Below are 19,516 nucleotides of genomic sequence, written 5' to 3'. Positions count from 1 at the left end.
TTGTTTCTTGCTGAGGGAAAAAGTTTCTCTTTAGCATTAATAGAAGCAAAAGTTATCTAAATTAGAATTAAGTTTCCCATTTAAAGAAAAGGACAAAGGGGAAAATGCTTTTTTTTTGTTAATCAGGAATTCAAACGGAAGATTATTTTAACTATTTTTTTCCCTCTTGTCATTGACAAAATATTGAATTATGGAAGTTGGCAACAGTTCCGTTTTTCTCTGTTCCATCTCATCTGGGACTGGGAGTCAGGGCCACTGAAATATTTTGTAGATCTCCTGGGTGGAAGGCACTTTCTTGCAGAAAATCCATTAAAAACACAAATGTAAATTATAATGTCTGTGTATATATAGTAAGATCTTTGCTTATTGGATTGTCATATGGTATGATCTTCATGTGGATTTCTTTCCTTCATGAATATTCATAATGGGTTGAGTAGTTAACAACCTAAGCTTTTTGGTAGAATCCTCCCCAAGGAGCACACCAATTCAAAGTCAGTGAATCCAGATTACCTACTTAAAGGGCGAGCACTTATTAAAAGGCAAGATCAAACTCAATCTTTGTAGACTGATAACTGAAGTAGTGACAGAAGCAAAGAAAAATACTATAAAGGTTGATGACTGTCTAGTGTCTGTTACTGAGCTCATTGTGGGAAAGCAAGTCCTTCCATAGCATGATTTATATGGTTCCTGAAGCTGTGACAGCTCCTGTCTGGCATTCAACCAGTTCTTGTAATCTCCACATTTGGTTTTGCACTGCATTGGTTCAACCATATAATTACAGGAGTCATATCAAGCCCAACTCTATAAGCACAGTGATTGTGTGAGATCAGCAATAATGAATACATGGTAATAGGTACTTAGCAGTCTCATGCTAGTAAAACGCAAGTGCTTAGCTGTTGTGCAAGAGTGATTATCCTTAGTTCATTCTTTAGTGCTACCAAAAGTGCACAACTTTCAACACTCTTTCAGCTCTCTGGAGGGTTAAGTCACTAGTACAAAAGAAAAAGAGGAAGGAGTGAAATGTTCAACATGCAAACAAAAGTAGGGTTTAAAACTGTCCCTCAAGTGTCACTTGCTATCTGGTGGTGACAGAGCCCTGACTCATTTACAGTAAGCACCACCAGCTGCAATGCTTTAGCAACTTGATATGAGCGAGTGGCATTGTGGCTAATCAACTATTGTATTGACTTTTTATTTCCGTCTCAGGAAGCCACAGTTACATGAGTTCAGTTTAAATTTACAAACTGGAAAGTCAGTTTCTTAAAATAGATCAAGAGCGGTGAGTCAGGGACTAACATGCTGCATTGTTTTACCCATTCTACATCTTTCAGATGTCAAAGAATTAGCCAAGTCTGTCAGTTTCCCTGGTGGAACTGGCGTTGCTTGGAATGTGCATCTTATTTTTAATTGGCAGCTCCTAAGATTTGTGAGGAGCAAGCATGATTTTCTTTATTTATTAAAACATTTTATACTCTGATTTTTGGCCCCGAAAGGGCACCCCCTTTTAATTAATTAAACACATGATTAATCTCTTCGCGTGATAAATCACAATCAATACTAAAATTAAAAAACCCAGAATTTGCAGTGGTGTGTAAAAGGATAATCTGAGCCACTGACTTAGTGCAAACATAACATTACTCAGTTTCGTAGCCAAAGATCAGGAAGACCTAGTGGGCTTCATCCCTTCATTCCTTCTCTTTTGTGTCTTCCCTTTTCATTTTGGAACTAGCCTGCTAACTAACTGCTAGCCTAGCCTAACTAGCGTGCTAGCCTAACTAGTCTGCTAACTAACTAGGGTTATGCCTGAGATAACTATAGCTAATACCCAGGGGTGGGTGGGGGAGGAAGGAAAAAAACATGCATGGTGAAAAAAGTATGCACTGGGGGGACTGCTTAATCTTGGACTTGGGTACCAAGGAGGAGCAGTTCAGGCCCCTTAGACACAGCCACCACTTTAACACCCAGCAGCAAAAAGTGCAGCTGCTTGTTTCTCTCCACTGACTGACTGCTGCTGAGAAGTATTGCATGGGGTCTGTGTACAAAGTCACAAACGCATTTGCTTAAAAAAAAAATGCCAGTTTGTTCCATGTTGATAACATTGCTATAGTTACTTTGAGATATAAATAACAGCAAATAACTGCAACCAATGCTTTTTAAAGAAGCTGCTGTTTTTGAAATTTAAATCTAGAATACAAATGGTGGCCTTCAAACACTATGAAATTTGTGCTGCCATCTACCACCCCCTACCCTGAAACATTAAATGTCACCCTTGTTGCCAGCTGCTAGTCATTTAAAGCTCCTAAGTTCTCATAGAGAGATTGGCACCCTTAATTAGTATTGCTGATTAAATTCATTGCTTCCATAGCTTGGTGCTTTATCTCACCAGCCAGGGCATGTTATGCTTTCTGGGGTGTACTATCTCTTCGTCTCTCTCGCACACATTTTTTATTTTTGGGAGGAGGGGAGGGTATGGTTATCTACTCTATCAAAGAGTTCTTTGATTTAAGTACAATATATTGAACACTGACCAGGATTTAAAGTGTATATTTGTGCAGCTTATGTAAACATTACTCTTACTTTTCAAACAACTAATGATTCGTTTAAAAAAATCTATATGTATATGTATGTATGTAAACATCCAGCTCATTCAGCATAATGTTTTTAAAAATATGCAGTCCATGGATGCAGTAAATATATACTCTTAAGTTCTTTTAACAGTTACTTATGTACTGATTGGAGTTCTTTTCTGGTTGCAATGTGCAGTGTTATGGTATGTGCTCTTCTTAAAGAGGTCTCTGAATAAAGTGCAGTATCTATAGCCCCATAATAATAATAATAATAATGTGTGTGTGTACTCAAAAACATAAGAACATTCTCTTACTTCTCTAACTTGCAAGCTCACTTGGAATCAAGACCAGCCTGCATCTGTCTCCTTTAACTGGAAGGGTAGAAGAGCTCAGAAATTAACTCTGTCTGTACTGGACAGTGCTGGCCTATTTCTAACTTGACAGAAGCTTCTTGATTCTAGATGGTCAACTTCTTTTTATGCCTTTTTGGGGAGGATGACAGCTCTGATTGGTTTAAATGAGTCTTCCCATTTTCCCATTGCCAAGTCAGGTGGGATGCCTTGGATCAATGGCCAGGTGCGAGTTAAAAGTCAGCAGGAATCTAGGTGGTTTCCAAGGCTTTGTTCTGCTTGGTGATACCACACAGGCTTGTGCTCTCACTATAGATCCTAGGTAAAGCCTATTACTTTGGTACATGCAGAACAACACTAGAGGATTGGTGAAAGTAGCAAGTTGACTCCTAAGCTAGCATTAGTATACCCTATATGGGGTTGTTATTTAGGAGAATGGTAGCTTTATAGGTCTATATATTGGAGTACTTATAAAGCTTTTAGTATCCAGAATGAAAAATAATGAGAAACCTCTTTGATAACCATAAGTCAGCCAGGTCTCTCAGTCTGTGCACAAACAGTAACCCTGCCATAATGAAAATAAAATTAGTAGTAAATGTTGGCAGTGTCACTGGCATTAATTTTCATTTTGAAAATACTGAATGCTGATGTAAAATTTCAGGTACATTTGAATTTAGTCATGAAAGTAAATGATATTTTATTAGAATTGCTATTTAGGCAGATACTGGTTTTTTAAACCTTGTAATGTGGATTTGGAAATAAAAACCGAGCTTGAAGGAAAAAGGAAAAAAATTAATGACCCAATAAGAGAGTGTGAAAGCAAGCTAGTTTACCTCCAGCCTTCAAGAAAAGCTTTTAATATGAGCTATGATTCGATTAGGGTCATGTTCAAGCAATATAGTAATTTGTGTCCTTCTGGTGTGTATTTTCCCCTGAGCATTTGTTTCATCAATATATCATGGAATCTGAAATTTCAATTCACAGATAGTGTGAATTACAAGAGGAAGCAAACCATATTGTTATTAGGCTCAGAAACGGCTGTGTTTTCAAAAGTGACTGGATTGCTCTCTTAAAACACTTTTTTGCATCTCTCTCACTGAAAGCAACAGAATTAAAAGCAGTTTACTGTTGATGGATCATACACAATGCCTACAGTAAAGTTTTAGGCCTATATGATTACATACATGTAATACATACATACCTACATACTTAGATGTGAGAACCTTATACAGAATTTAAAAAAATAAATCCCGTGACACCTTAAAGGCCAGTACAGTTGAGTATCCCTTATCTGAAATTTCAGAATGCTCAAAAATTCAAAACTTTACCACCCTGTGGTCTGGTCCCACCTCATCTCCCAGACCAGAGCTCATTTTCCCATGCCCAGCTGAGTGAAACAGCACCTGGGGACATGACCTTGGTCTAATGAAGGAAGAGGAAGAAGGGTAGCATGTACTGCTTGGTGGGTGGGAGAAATGCTGGGCTGGTTCAGGTACTTGCTTGAAGGCAGCCACAAAGGTGGATGGTGGAAAGGCTAGGTGCTGTGCCTTGGCATGTTGTGGACATTGGTGAGGCTTCCTTCCAAGGAAGGTGTACACCACACAACTGCAACCTTACACAAGTTTCCAAAATCTGAAAAAATCAGAAGCACTTCTGGTCCGAAATAAAGGGATACTTAATACGTAAGGATAGACTCTGATGCACAAAAGCCTTTAAGGTGTTTATACAAATTATTGTATTTATGATGCAAGAAGTCTCTCAGCCTTTAAGGCACCACAAGACTATGTGTTGCGTTTGCTGTTACAAATTAATGTGCCCCCTCTGCTTGAATTGGCTTTGGAGTAAGATCATTGATACACATTGGTGTGTATTTTCCCTTGAGCATTTGTTTCATCAATATATCATGAAATCTGTGCCGCCACAGTTCTGTGGCGCCACAAATCTGTGCCGCCAAAAGTCACATTTTGACTGTGCCGCCACCAAGAGAAGTGAGGGGGCGGCGGCCAGGAAGAGGGCCTTCTCGGTGGTGGCCCCTGAACTTTGGAATACCCTCCCTTTAGAATTGAGAACTGCTCCCTCTTTGCTAACGTTTCGGCGTGGACTGAAGACCTTTTTATTTCAAAAAGCTTTTAATTGTTGACAGGCTGGCTGGCTTTCTTGCTTTTTTATATGAGAATCCACGAGGTTTGTTTTTTAGATTTTTAATTATTTGTAAATTGTTTTAATTATTGTTTCTAATGTTGTATTTTTAATTGTTGTAAGCCGCCTTGTGTGCCCTTTGGGCATAAAGGCGGAATATAAATTAATAAAATAATAATAATAAATAATAATAATCTTGGTGTTGTCTGTGGAGAGTGGCCGGAGCACTCCCAAGGTTTCTGCAAGATCAGGTAGGCTTTCCTGCCTGAGATGCTGGAACTGAAGATTCCAGGGACTGAACTTGGGACATTGTAAATGCAAACCATGTCCTCTACTACTGGGCTGTGATCCTATCCCTGTGTTAGTTAACCTATAATTAAATATATTATTGAACACTTTTGCTCACATTTTGTGGGATGGAAATACAGGAGGGGTGACTAAAAGAATATTGAACTAAGTAAAGTTGGGTTTGGACTTAAACTGAGAATGTTTCTGCCATCCCTGATGTGTACATGCCTTACATCTGACTCCCATGGACATCCTTACAATGCTATACAGAAATAAAATATACAGTAATTATAAAGCAATGTATTCAGTTGAATGGATTATTGCTAAACACTCACTTGAAGCTTTTGAAATAATGTTACCAATATTCAGTCTTCCATTTTTGCTAGCTGATTAGTAAGCGGAGAGAATGGAAAAAAAATATGTCACAGTCTCCCTCCTCTCCCTCTACTCCCTGCCAATGGAACTTGAAGTATAATACCTTTTTATTGAATTTTCTAGGGTTTAAGTCACCTCCACCAGCACAAAGTAATCCATCGAGACATTAAGGGGCAGAATGTTTTGTTGACAGAAAATGCAGAAGTTAAACTAGGTAAGGATTCTTGGAACTTTCAAGGGTGCATATAACCGGGAGGTATGAAAAGATGTTATTAGTTGTGTTCTTCAACATAGTGGATGTTATCACATTCTTCTGAAGTTCAAAATTTCTCTGTTAAAATTCTGAGCACAATTGAAATTAGTTTTTACCCAGTACATTCTTGTTAAAAGATCATTTGTGAACAAGATTCATCAGTCTGTATGGTCATGATTATGCTTTGGGTTTTAGAACAGTGTTGTAACTGTAGCTGGTAAAGGGTGCAGGAAATTATGACTTCCAGTGAAAATTCTAGTAGCTTACACCAATAATTTTAAAAATGAAGATATTCTGGGTAGGGATATCAGTGACCAATACTTGGGATCTTTTCCTTTCAGCGTTGCTATTAATCACTCCTGTTTTCCCTATTCTTCTTACAAGATGCTTCTCCATTCCAGCCTTGTACATTTCCATGCAAGTGAACGTTTATTTCCAAGTCATTGATGAAATACTTATATTTTGAAAGAGAGAAAGTAAACTGGTCCAGCTTGCATAAATATGCATTTGTCTATTGTATTTGAATTCAACATCAACTGACCTGTGAAGTGGTGTGACCAGAATATCAAGGGAAAGAGGAAACAGATAATAATAGGGAGAGCCTGGGTTAGTTGACCTGTGGTGCACAAGGAGCTCACTGTGGTAGTTACATGCATAGGGACATCTCCTACCAATGTTGCATCTAACTAGGAGTGATATGACCCTATTGGCTGCTGATCTGGGAGCATATCACACAGTGGAGTTGTGCTGGGTAGCATATGATATTGTATCAATAAAAAGGTATCAGACAAAGGTTTCTGTGGTTGAGCTGCACCAAGAAGAGTCCCAAATCCAGTAGCATTCAGACCAATATCCAGCAGGGGAGATACACATGGACACTCCTGTACTAGAGCCTATAAGCAAATGGGAAAGTTGAATCTTAGTTTTAAGTGCACCTCTCCAGCAAATGAGCCACCGTGATCTCAGATTCTGTTACCCTCTGAATACAGGAGATGGCTATTCTATGGACAGTCCTAGTATTCCTTGAGCTCTCACTCTTGTAACATTTCCATTTTCTTGTGTCAAACTGTTTTTACTCTGTGCTCCATTAAAGCTCTTGCACTGCTTTTTTTTGGGTACCCAGTGGATTTTGGCGTCAGTGCTCAGCTTGACAGAACAGTTGGCAGACGAAATACCTTCATCGGAACTCCATACTGGATGGCCCCCGAGGTAATTGCCTGTGACGAGAACCCTGATGCCACTTATGACTTCAAGGTATGTAGCAATATCTGCTGATATATCTTTAATGATGAGTTACAGCCGATTTTTCACTTAGATAAATCAAATGCAAGTCTTGGAAGGATTAGCATTGGAGTTGAAGACTGAGCTGTGAGTCAGCTCAGGGACTGTTATAGTTAGTGTTTAAACTGAGATGTCTGTTCAAAAGAGTCTGAATCAGAAAAAAAAACAGGAACTCAGCTAAGGAAGTTGAGAGGCTTGGAGCCAAGGGAATGGAAGAGGAACAGGCAAGCTGACAAATGGAGACATCTGGATGGACTAAAGAGGTACACAAACAAGGCTGAACTCAGATTGTTGATCCCAAATGTGACCTTGCAGCATTTATAACCACACCAAGGGGAACCAGTGACCTATCAGAATAGGGTGGAACATGCTCGAACTTGTGAGAACAATGTTGCCCGCTTTTGTAGCACTCAGGTTTCAAATTACTCACCCCCAAAGCGGTGACCTGGACCTCCACACACCTGGAGATTTCTGTATTGCATCCCAGCCAATCCTGATAGATGTTTAAGGGAATGCACAAAAACAAAGGGTTAATTTATTTTATTTATTTATTTTAGAAATTTATATCCCAACTTTCTATCCAATGAAGGACACTCAAGGCAGCTCACAATTAAAAACATATTAATGAAGTCATGAAGTTCCCTTGATGATCTTGAACCCAGTCCTTATCTTTCACTAAAACATACTCTTTGGAACCCATGTCTGCTGCCCTGAGCTCCTTGTAGGAGAGAGAGTGGGGTGAAACTACATGCCTTTGAATCAGCAGTGGGCTTGACCTACTGATACTGGAATTATCAGTTGTGCCATTTTGAAGAGGGCCAAAGGTGCTGTCCTGTCACTCCTCAGTATCTTGTTGAGAACACTCTGCTAAACGTGTTCACTTGCAAACAGACAGCAAATGCCTGAGTGAGTGAAGCCTATCAAAAGCTTGTCAGTGAAGGCTGTCTGCTTTGCCAGCATCAGATTGACTCCTTGTTAAGTTTTCTATTCTAGGCTGGAGAGATGTACAGTCCATAAAGCAGTGAGTCACGGGAAAGTGAACTGGATATTCATTGAGGATTTGTCATCGTCATTAAAATTTCAGGCCTCATGCCACCCAACCAGTGGTTCCCAACCTGTGGTCTGTGGGATCTTGAGAACTGGTCTGCAAGGCCTTGGGAAGGGGGAGATTTCCTTCGATCAGTTCCAGCATCTTACCAAGTGAGCACTCCCTCATGGACCACCAGAGAGGGTGGAGAATGGACCATCCATGCTCAGCACAGAAGTGTCAGTTGTGGCTGTGGATTATCTGTTCTCCACCTTCTCTAGTAGTCCATTGGGGAGAACTCGCTCAGGAGATGCTTTCCCATGGACTATCTGCAGCCACAGCTGACACTGAAGTGTTGGCTATGGGCAGTCATGTTTCATCTTCTCTGTTAGTCCATGGGGGAGTGCTCACTTGGCAAAACGCTTCCCCACAGACCACTGGAGAAGGTGGAGAACGGACCAGCCACAGCCAGCACTTCCAGAGTCTTGCTTGAGTGAGCGCTTTCTGACAAACCACCAGAGAGGGCAGAGAATGGACCACACATAGTTGCAGCAGACACCGAAGTAGGCTGAGAACTGACTGTCCACAGCCAGCACCTCCAGCATCTTGCCAAGTGCACTCTCATGATCTACCAAATTTAATTGTATTTTTTTGTGTGCAGGGCTGTGGGGGGTTGCATGTGGTCCATGAAAATTCCAATTTTTGACTCGGTTGTTCATAGACTCCTAAAGGTTGGGAACCACTGTGGTAACAGACAAACAGTGAAAGTGGAGGGAGGGGCACTGTAGAGTAGGAAGATGTGCTTAAAGGTGCCAGATAAGAGGTCAATTTTTTTTAATAAGGCATATAACCAATGAAGGAGTCTTATGGATACAGGGAGATAGAGTTTCAATTACAGGGAGTAGTGAGAAAGAAAGGGTACAATTTGAGAACTGAAGATACATATTGGTTTTAGGCTTACAGAGGGCACATTTATCAGTGGGTCAAAGGGAACAAGAAGAGCATGGAGAGGGAAGAGAAAGATAATGAGAATATCTTTTGTGGAGAGTTGCCTTGAAAACCATTTTACATTTTCCCCTCTTTCCTCAACCACAGCAGTGCATTTTGCCTGTGCTGCCAGGGTTGGAGATGAAGAAGGAAAAGGTTGACACCACCAGGTGCCTCCTGATGTCAGCTAAGCTGGCAAGCTTTCTGTGGACTAATTGAGTGGTTGAATGAACTGTTAATAATAAACACAGAAGCCTCAGATGAGTTGGTACAGAGAAGAAACTCAAAGACTATAGCCACTGAAAAATGCCTTCTATCTCCCAACTTTCTTTAGTCAAAGAGAACTGGCTTTGTAATCTACAGAATAATGACTGTTAATATCTCATTAAAAATGCCCCATATCATAAAGGAGACATACACAACTTGTATTGTGGTCATTTTGCTCTGTTCTTATTTCCCAAATATACTCAGTCGGAGAGAAGTTTCAGATTATTCCTTCTTGGCAGGGAAGAAATTTGTAAATGTGTTAGTGTCTTCTTGAAGAGACTTGACAATTTTCCCTTATTTCATTTAAGCCTTAATACCATATATAACTGTACTATAACCCTAACAATTTTAAACCATTTCGAAAACAGAACAGTTCCCTTTGTTGTTGTAGTAACTTCTCAAGGGATGGGACATAATAATGACCCATTTTAGTGGTACTTTAACGGTATTTCTGTGCTAGTAATTTAAGTTGGTTTTTAAATCAGTTTAATTGAAATGGCTTTCCCCCAAAGGATCCTGAGAATTGTTGTTTGGTGAGAGTATTGAGAGTTGGAATTAGGGATTTCTAGCCTCCCTCTCAGAATTAAAGTTTCCTTGGGGAATAGAAAATGACTGTTTAAACCAGTTGCACAGTTTTCTGGGAAGGTTGGGTGTTTACCCTGCCATTTGCAAGCCATGTGTTTGACACAGAAGAACAGGTCTTGCTGAGGGAGAATCAGCATGGCTTCTGTAAGGGTAAGTCTTGCCTCATAAACCTTTTAGAATTATTTGAAAAGGTCAACAGGCATGTGGATGCAGGAGAACCCATGGACATTATATATCTGGACTTTCAGAAGGCGTTCGACACGGTCCCTCACCAATGGCCACTGAAAAATCTCCACAGTCAGGGAATTAGAGGACAGGTCCTCTCATGGATTGAGAACTGGTTGAAGATCAGGAAACAGAGAGTGGGTGTCAATGGGCAATTTTCACAATGGAGAGAGGTGAAAAGCGGTGTGCTCCAAGGATCTGTCCTGGGACTGGTGCTTTTCAACCTCTTCATAAATGACCTGGAGACAGGGGTGAGCAGTGAGGTGGCAGACTTTGCAGACTTCAAACTCTGCAAATGAAACTTTTCCGAGTGGTGAAGACCAGACGTGATTGTGAGGAGCTCCAGAAGGATCTCTCCAAACTGGCAGAATGGGCAGCAAAATGGAAGATGCATTTCAATGTAAGTAAGTGTAAAGTCATGCACATTGGGGCAAAAAATCAAAACTTCACATTTAGGCTAATGGGTTCTGAGCTGTCTGTGACAGATCAGGAGAGAGATCTTGGGGTGGTGGTGGACAGGTCGATGAAAGTGTCTACCCAATGTGTGGCAGCAGTAAAGAAGGCCAATTCTATGCTTGGGGTCATTAGAAAAGGTATTGAGAACAAAACGGCTAATATTATAATGCCGTTGTACAAATCTATGGTAAGGCCACACCTGGAGTACTGTGTCCAGTTCTGGTCGCCACATCTCAAAAAGGACATAGAGGAAATGGAAAAGGTGCAAAAGAGAGCGACTAAGATGATTCCTGGGCTGGGGCACCTTCCTTATGAGGAAAGGCTATGGCTTTTGGGCCTCTTCAGCCTAGAAAAGAGACGCCTGAGGGGGGGACATGATTGAGACATACAAAATTATGCATGGGAAGGATAAAGTGGATAGAGAGATGCCCTTTGCACTCTCACATAACACCAGAACCAGGGGACATCCACTAAAATTGAGTGTTGGGAGGGTTAGGACAGACAAAAGAAAATATTTCTTTCCTCAGCGTGTGGTCAGTCTGTGGAACTCCTTGCCGCAGGATTTGGTGATGGCATCTGGCCTGGATGCCTTTAAAAGGGGATTGGACAAGTTTCTGGAGGAAAAATCCATTACTGGTTACAAGCCATGATGTGTATGTGCAACCTCCTGATTTTAGAAATGGGCTATGTCAGAATGCCAGATGCAAGGGAGGGCACCAGGATGCAGGTCTCATGTTATCTGGTGTGCTCCCTGGGGCATTTGGTGGGCTGCTGTGAGATACAGGAAGCTGGACTAGATGGGCCTATGGCCTGATCCAGTGGGACTGTTCTTATGTTCTTATCTCACAGCATTTTGAAATAAGCTAGTTAAAGAATTGATTGTATGCATGGCTCTGGTGTAGGGAGTCAGTTAGGGAGTCAGTTAGGGAGGAGAGTTTAGTATGATTAGGGAAAGAGAAAAGAAGGATGTTGAAATAGATGTTGTTTATAATCTTGATATTACCATTGGTGGTTGTTAACCAAGAAGTCCAATAACATGTTTAACTGACCCAGTTTCAGATGCAACATGAAATCATGATTTTGTGTTATATGCATAAGCCATGGTGAGCCTTGTGTACTCTCCCCTCCCTTGGAGTGCAAGGAGAAGAGATTTAAAGCTTCTGTGTGCAATTTGGAATAAATGACAGTTTCCCATTTTGCCCCAATTGGGAATTTGTGGCTTATACTCTACTAAAAATTTTGCAGGAAATCAATCAGGGGAGTTTGGAATCTTGCAAATTTCTGATTGATTTCTGATGTTTAGAATGAGGAATAGGCATAGCCCTGACTGCATGCAAACAAGCACAAGCAATCTGGGCTGTGTTTGCCCCAATAGTGCAAGCCACCTCTGCTGCCATAGAGGCACTTTAAAGCAAGGTACTACCTAAGAGCAGTGGGGAACTGTGATGTGTTCCAGACTGTAAGTCTCCTCCCTTTGTGTGCAGTGGGAGACGGGTACATGAGCCCAAGAGTCACAACAGCTTATCCACACATTACTCATGTTATGGCTGAACAGGGCCAGTGTCTGTTTACTATTCAGCCCTTCAATAATTATTTCCAAGCTCTTTGATAAGAACGGTCTGGGGCTCTCCTCTGTCTTGGAAGTAAAATTACTACCTGATCTTCTCTGCTGGCGTTTCACATGTGCTGCTTTGGATTTAAAAAAACAAAACAAAAAACAGTGTGAATATTTGAAAGAAAGAAATACACACTCCCCCTTCCCTGCTCAAGTTATTCTGCCTTTTCTCGAAGGACAGTTTTTTTCTGAATTCTTTCTGGTTCTGTGAGGTGGGGCAGCAAGAATTGTATACAGCATTCTAAATGTGTCCATATCACAAATTTATGGGGTATGGATAACCATGTAGTTTCATAGATAATTTACCTTCAGACCTCTTTGTTCTAATAAAGGTTATTGGGGGGGGGGGAGTTCAAGGGAATAAGGAGCAGGTTGGAAGGGGGCAGAAGGAAGCAAAATTGCAGATAATTGCCTGTTGTCTTGCTGGGAGATTAACTCTCAGTCTCTGTTTGGGTTTTTACATTTCAAAGAGTTATTCCTTTGTTATTGAAAGAGGATCACATTGGATTACATGGCTTCAGTGTTCTCAAACAGCAATTTTTCCCCCAGTCTGTAGGGAGAGGAACGCAAGTCTGCAGCTCCAACAGTGGGAAAGAACATAAAATTGGTGCCCAAAAAGCCTAAACCTTCTGAACTTGGGGGATCAGGGACTTGCTTAAACAATATGGATCGCACTCAGAGCAGCGCAGTGGCCGAGAATTTCTTCCACTCTAGCTGCAGCTCCCCCAGATGTCTCCAGTTTGTTCCCAGGCTCAGCTGTGTTCTGCATCTCATACAGATTTTGTTGTTCTTCTTTATTTCAGAGCGACCTGTGGTCCTTGGGGATAACAGCCATCGAGATGGCAGAAGGGGCTCCTCGTGAGTACTTCCCAATTTCACAGTTTTTCATACCTCGCGATTGTTGCTTGTTAAGATTCGTTATGTGGTGGCAGTGTGTCCAGTTCAGTGTGGTGATAAACTCTACGCAAATGCACTCCAGGCAAGAGAGTTGAAACAAGATAGTTGAAACGAGACTCCGCAATTCTACTATCTCAGCAGACCATGTATAGATTGCATCTATAAGGGAATGGCTACCATCCATTTCTATGTGGGAAAACTGAAGTGCTGCATTTCTGGACTGTATTGCAAGACTGAAGGCAAATCATGCTCTTTGCTCTTGGCTGACCAGCCCTTCTCCAACAGACTCCTCAAGGGAACACAGTGTTCAGGACTTTTGTCCACACACAAATACTGTGCCCATCATAATCACTGGCCTGATAGAACCCTGTTGTACACAGGATTGGACAGTTTCAGAGGGAATAGGGGAAAGGCCTGGGATCCTCTCTTCTTCTGCCATCAAGCTGCAAGGGTCTTTCTCTTATCTTCCTGTTTTTCTCTCTTATGCACACCTGCATCTGGGAGACTAACACAGGTGTGTCAAACTCGTTTCATACAGAGGGCCGAAGTTAGCATGCATGGTACCTGCTGGGGGCCAGAAGTGACATCATTAAGTAGAAATTGACATTAAACAGATGATGGCCAGAAATAAGCACTTTATCACATAGAAACACATTAGCTGCAAATAACAGAAGAGAAAATGTGCCTATCTTGTTGGAGAGAGCCCAGTTGTCATGCAGAAAGAATCCAGTTGTAATGGGGCCAAATAAATTGCTTCCATGGGCCTTATGTTTGACCCCTCTTGACTAACCTACCAATCAGAAATATTTTAGTTTGAAGAAGGCCTTTGCTGTTAACTCATTTGATGGCCTTACATGCTTGTTCAACCACTGTTCACTCAACAGTTTCTATAATATGGAGATAATGGTACTGACCGACCTTACAGGATTGTTGTAAGGATTAAACAATATACCATACATTCAGCACTTTTAGGGGTATGTGTGTGAATCTTGCTTCAATTGCTCTCCTGGAAGAAGACTAACTGGAAAAGGATTGTGGTGTCTCCCGTTTTCCTGCCCCACCACCATGATTACTCTTTCATGAGAGGTGTATCACTGATTCTTTTCTTACTTGTTCTCCTTTCCTTGCGGGATGGAAAGTGAACAAGAAGAAGATTAAGGTGGTGATTGAAGTGGCCAGGCAGGCAGCAGGTTGCTGGAGGTAGCGAGCAGACCTGGGGTGTGGGTGCCTTCCTCCATTCTGTTGTCTTCTCCAACCCACTGCTTCTCCTAACCTCGTGGGTAAGCTGGTACTGGCTTCAGTCTTAGGTTCCATCTGTCTTCGGTTTTGCTTGTAAAAACTGAGCAGAGCTTTCATCTTCAGGAGACAGACTCATGTGAGTTATCCTCAAAGTTCCTCTATTGTCTAGAAAGGAAATTGTTCTTTTCTGGAAAATAAAGGAACTTTAAGTGTAACCTGCATGGGTTATTGTTCCTTTCTGTTGGTGCAGAGACAAGAGAGGTGACTCAGATCTCAACTAGGAAGACACATCAATGGTGCTTTATGGCTAAGCACATCCCTCTAAGCCAGCGGTTCCCAAAATGTGGGTTGCGACCCACCATTGAGCGTGTAAACTGGGCCATTCCCCCTTAAGGGGAGTGGCCCAGTAATAGGGTTCCCGGTGGCGCCACAGTAGTCACAGTGTCACAGGGTCCCAGCAATATTTGAGTGTACCTCAGCTGTGCAGAGAGGGGGCTGCAAGCCTCCAGGACCCTCATGGACACTTCAGCAGGCCACCTCAGTACACTCAAATATTGCTGGGACCCTCTAGTACTGCAATCGCAGCACTGCCGTCAGGGCTTCCCCCTCACTCCTTTCCCCGCAGGGACTTAATGAGGTTCCCTATTCCCTGGTAGGAGTTTGTGAACCTTTTCAATAAGCACAAAACCTAATTGTGTTATCTTCTCTTTTGGGGTAGCAGAATACAAGTTAAAGTCCATTTACAAGCAGCTCAGTGGGTTAAGCCCTGCCCTGTTACACACACACACACACACACACACACACACACACACACACACTCTATCTTAGTGTAAAATTTGAATGTCTTTGGTAGAGTGTTCAGTGCAACAGCTAAAGGTAGAGTACAGCACCTAATGAATACAAGTTAAAGTCCATTTACAAGTAGCTCAGTGGGTTAAGCCCTGCCCTGTTACACACACACACACACATTGTATATGTATATTTGTATATATATATTCGTAGTGTAAAATTTGAATGTCTTTGGTAGAATGTTCAGTGCAACAGCTAAAGGTAGTGTACAGCACCTAATGCCCTCTGTTGTGGGTTCTCTATTTCAGCCCTTTGTGACATGCATCCCATGAGAGCTTTGTTTCTCATTCCCCGGAACCCAGCTCCTAGGTTGAAATCAAAGAAATGGTGAGTGTGCTCCTACTCTGTGCTCCTCATGTGCATTTTATTTGCATGCTGTTATGGGCCATTATAGCTTGTTTGTGTTTTGGCACTGAAGAAGGGGAAAAAAACCCTCTGCAAGATTTAAGGTCAGATTTTGTTCTCATTAACGTTGGTGGCAAAATCTGCATAGAATTTGCATTTTGAGTAGGTCCCAGAGAATTGTCAAATTGACACTGTTAGCATTTGAGGTGGTGCATTCGAGGAGGATCTGGGATGAATCTTGTATACACCATCCATGTGATATCAGTTGCAAACTGATGTAGCTGGAAGTTGTCACTAGTTGATGGGTTGAAATACCCGCAGCCACTATGGCCTGAGTGGATCTCTATGGAGTGTGAATGGGACTGATACTTAGTTCAGACTTTTCATTTCTTCTAAGGATGGTAACTAGCCAGTGTGGTCATAAAAAGGCTGTGCAAAGCACCTCCATCTTCTCTAGTTTTTCAGGTGATGAAATGAAAGGGTAGTTTTGGTGACTTTCAGAGGAAAGGTCACTTAACTTGTAAGTGATGCTGCTGGTGGCCGCTATTTTTCCCCCCTGAACAGTTCTGTGTCACATAACATTGTTTGTGGGTGACATTCTGGAGGGAAACTGTGCCTGTGGATATGCACTTGTCTCCCTGTATGGGTTGGGAAGCTAGTGCACACTGCTCAAATTGCTTGTCCTATTGGTGTAATGGAGCGTTGTGCGGAGAGCCACAGCTAAACTCTGTTGATGCAACCTAAGCTGAACAATTCCCTGGCCACCTCTGTAAGGTTGTTCCACTTGTATGCACATGGAGGAAAGAAGTACCGAGGTTTTTCGGTGCTATGCCTCATTATACCCAATAGCAACTCCATTGGAAAATTGATGCTTTCTTATGAGACATTATCCCTGGTACTCAAATGGTTCCTTATTCCTGTACATTGCTCTGTTACTTTAAATGTCAAGTCCTTACATTTAATGACTGGCTAAAGGTGTGAAATGACTCTGTTGAAAAGCACTGGGCAGATGGGTGAGTCCTAAAGTGAGGTGATACCAAACGTCTGAAATATGAGTTAGACCATTGGTCCTTCTAGGCTGTACTCTCGAGGGTCTCAGGCAGAGGTCTTTCCCAGCTTTGCTACCTGATTCTTGAACCAGAGCTTTTGCATGTGCAAAGCATGTACTTTACTGAACTGTAAGCCCTTTCTATATGTTGTAAATCTAAGCTTAACTGAACATACATACAGTAGCTACTTTGTACCAAGTCAGACCATTGATCCTTTTAGCCCAGTACTGTCAATTTATGACTGGCAGTGGTTTTGTAGGGCCTTTGGCAGAGGTTTTTCTCAGGTATGCTACACAGAATCCTTTAACTGGAAGTGTTGGAGATTGAACACATCCCCCCACTCATGCTAAGTGCACTCTATGCAGTTTGATTTGTGATGGCCCATACACTCTTGCAAGGCATCATTTCATGTTGCAATCATAGGGTAAGAACCAGTCCTGTGAAAGAGGGATGTTCCAAGTTGATATTAGATATTTAACTCTGAATTGCAAGAGTCTTATGCAGTATCCTGTTGATAATTGTAGCCATCCAGCCATGGACAGTTGCATTAAAAGATTTTCTTTAATTGACCCCCTCGTTTCCATTTTTCTAGTCTGTTGCCATATGAAGTACCTTGTAAATTGCTTGGAGAAAGGGAGTTTTTCATCAGAAATGCTCTGTTTGTTCTTCAATGAAGCTTGAGCTGACAAACAGAAGGGAAGATGGCTGAAGAACACAAATGCTAGACAAAACCCTCTCACAGGAAATCAAACTCTGGTGAAGTGTGTCTGTGTGTGCTCCCTTTAAAACACCCTCTGTGTTTGCGCAAACATTTTTGCTCAGATTGTTAGCATATATGTTTTCCTGCACAAAGTGCGCTCTGTGACTTGGAAGTGCAAGGAAAAGACGTTTTAAATGAATTTTAGACCTGCCCACCTAGTGCATGTGGCAATATCTGGCTCAGCATGCTCTAAAGCCCCTGGGCTGAAGATCACTGGTTAAATATGGAGAAAAATGGCTCATTGGTTGCAGAACCCTTGAGGGCTGAAGATGAAGAAGTTAAGTCAGTGAAAGCCACTGATAAGTAGTTGAGGATTTGAAGTTTCACCTGCTGCCACTGCAAATTGGAAAAAACAAAACCCGAAAAAAGAAAACTGCTTAGGTGAACTCTTCTCTCAGCATCTTTGCACCTGCTCTCAAATGGCCTTAATTCTCTTTATAAGCTTTTAGAAGGACTTTTGTTTTGGTGCATTTATTTTTGCTGTCAGCCTAAAATCAACATGAAAGGATGATTTCATTTCATTTTTTGCTAGTGTTTTTTTTTCCATGCACCAGGGGCCAATTTTTATGTAAATATTTTAGCTGTTGCTTTCTTGTGAATCTTTTTGCTCTTTATGGCAGCTTCCTTTGTTCTTTAAAAAGCGTTTAATTTCATGAGGCCCAGAGAGATCCCCATTCAAGTCACTGTGGGATCTTCTGGTTCGGTTGCTCCATCTGCAGTGATCTGCCTGGGCTGCCAAATGCCTGCTCTTGATTTCGCCTTAGATACAATCATGGGGCAGCTGCAGGAAGCAACATCAGAATACACTCTAAGTTCATGGAGTAGCTGAAGTGTGCTAGGTTCTGTGTTGCCTAGGATACCTTGAGGAATGGGAACTGGGATTTGTTGGGGCTGTGACGTGCAGCAGAAAAAGAAACGGAGATTTCCCATGGCTCGAAGGGGGTGCACCAAGGCTGTGTGTGTGTGATTTTAATTTTATGCTTCCTTTCAGATGGAAAGCCCCAAAGTGGCTTACACAAAGTGTTTCCCGCTGCCTACCCTGGACACAAGGCATATTATTTTGAGATCTTCCAATTGGTCAGAGAAAAGGCAACTGTGGATCTTCTTGCCTGTTCATTCCTTGGTCCTTTTGTCCATTCTCCTCTTTTCCCTGCTGTGGCAAACTGCTATCTAGTGTGCTGGACAGCAGGCAAGGATGGGGATGGGTGATAGGCCTGATTTGGGAATAGGTGGGAGGAACCATTTTTGCTGTCTTCCCATTCGGGAGAATCCTATCCCAGCCCCACCTCATCCTGTTGATGCAGCTGCCCACTTGGAGCATGCTCTACATTCTGGGGAGGGGGGGACAGTAAAGGGAATATTTGTTCCCGTACCTGGGAGTAAGCTTCCGCTGTCCTGATGGGTTTACTCAGATCTATGCCAGCAATATTGGTAGCACAAGTCCAAGTGGATTCAGGAAGGTGGGTCGAGGATAGGATATTGTCTGTGCTGCTGCATATACCACCTGTGCTTCCCATCCTTGACATACACACACCCTCCCTGACTGAGATTCTACCCCATTCTGCACCCTTTCCTCACTGTACCACCTACCTCTGCCCCATCCCAGCAACTTACTGACACCAGAGCTGTTCTGGAAGCCACTGACGCATACTTATTTCAGTCATGCTCCTATCAGGTTATTGTATGTTACCTTTGTAGTTAAGTGAGAATTTGTACCTGAGGCTCCGTGGTCAAAGAATTTGTACCTCTAGCCTCTGTGCTACAATGGTTCTAAGTAAGTATCTACCAGTCCTACATAATTCTTTCCTAACCCAGTGGGTTTGAACATTTCCTTTTTCATCAAAAATATATATGCCCGACAAAATACTGAATTTCTTCTCTTTAGTTATATCTGTAACAATAATTTGTCTGTCTGGTTATCTTTTTCTAGCTGAGTGTTTGGCAAATGGGTGCCAGTAGTTT

The 19,516-nt window shown here is 41.9% G+C and overlaps 1 protein-coding gene across 3 annotated transcripts in view; it reads left to right on the top strand.

Annotated features, from left to right (window-relative positions):
- The window catches only part of TNIK (TRAF2 and NCK interacting kinase), a 292,122-nt gene that overhangs the window by 177,629 nt on the left and 94,977 nt on the right, over positions 1 to 19,516 (top strand). For all 3 annotated transcript variants that reach the window (XM_066621727.1, XM_066621728.1, XM_066621726.1), the window contains exons 6-9: positions 5,843 to 5,933; positions 7,096 to 7,226; positions 13,219 to 13,273; positions 15,649 to 15,727. In XM_066621727.1, the coding sequence (XP_066477824.1) occupies positions 5,843 to 5,933; positions 7,096 to 7,226; positions 13,219 to 13,273; positions 15,649 to 15,727 (356 nt within the window). The remainder of the gene's footprint in view (positions 1 to 5,842; positions 5,934 to 7,095; positions 7,227 to 13,218; positions 13,274 to 15,648; positions 15,728 to 19,516) is intronic.

The sequence above is a fragment of the Tiliqua scincoides genome, chromosome 3 (assembly GCF_035046505.1).
Source record: "Tiliqua scincoides isolate rTilSci1 chromosome 3, rTilSci1.hap2, whole genome shotgun sequence".
In the NCBI taxonomy this organism is placed as follows: domain Eukaryota; kingdom Metazoa; phylum Chordata; class Lepidosauria; order Squamata; family Scincidae; genus Tiliqua; species Tiliqua scincoides.
This window is presented reverse-complemented; position numbering and strand designations above follow the sequence as displayed.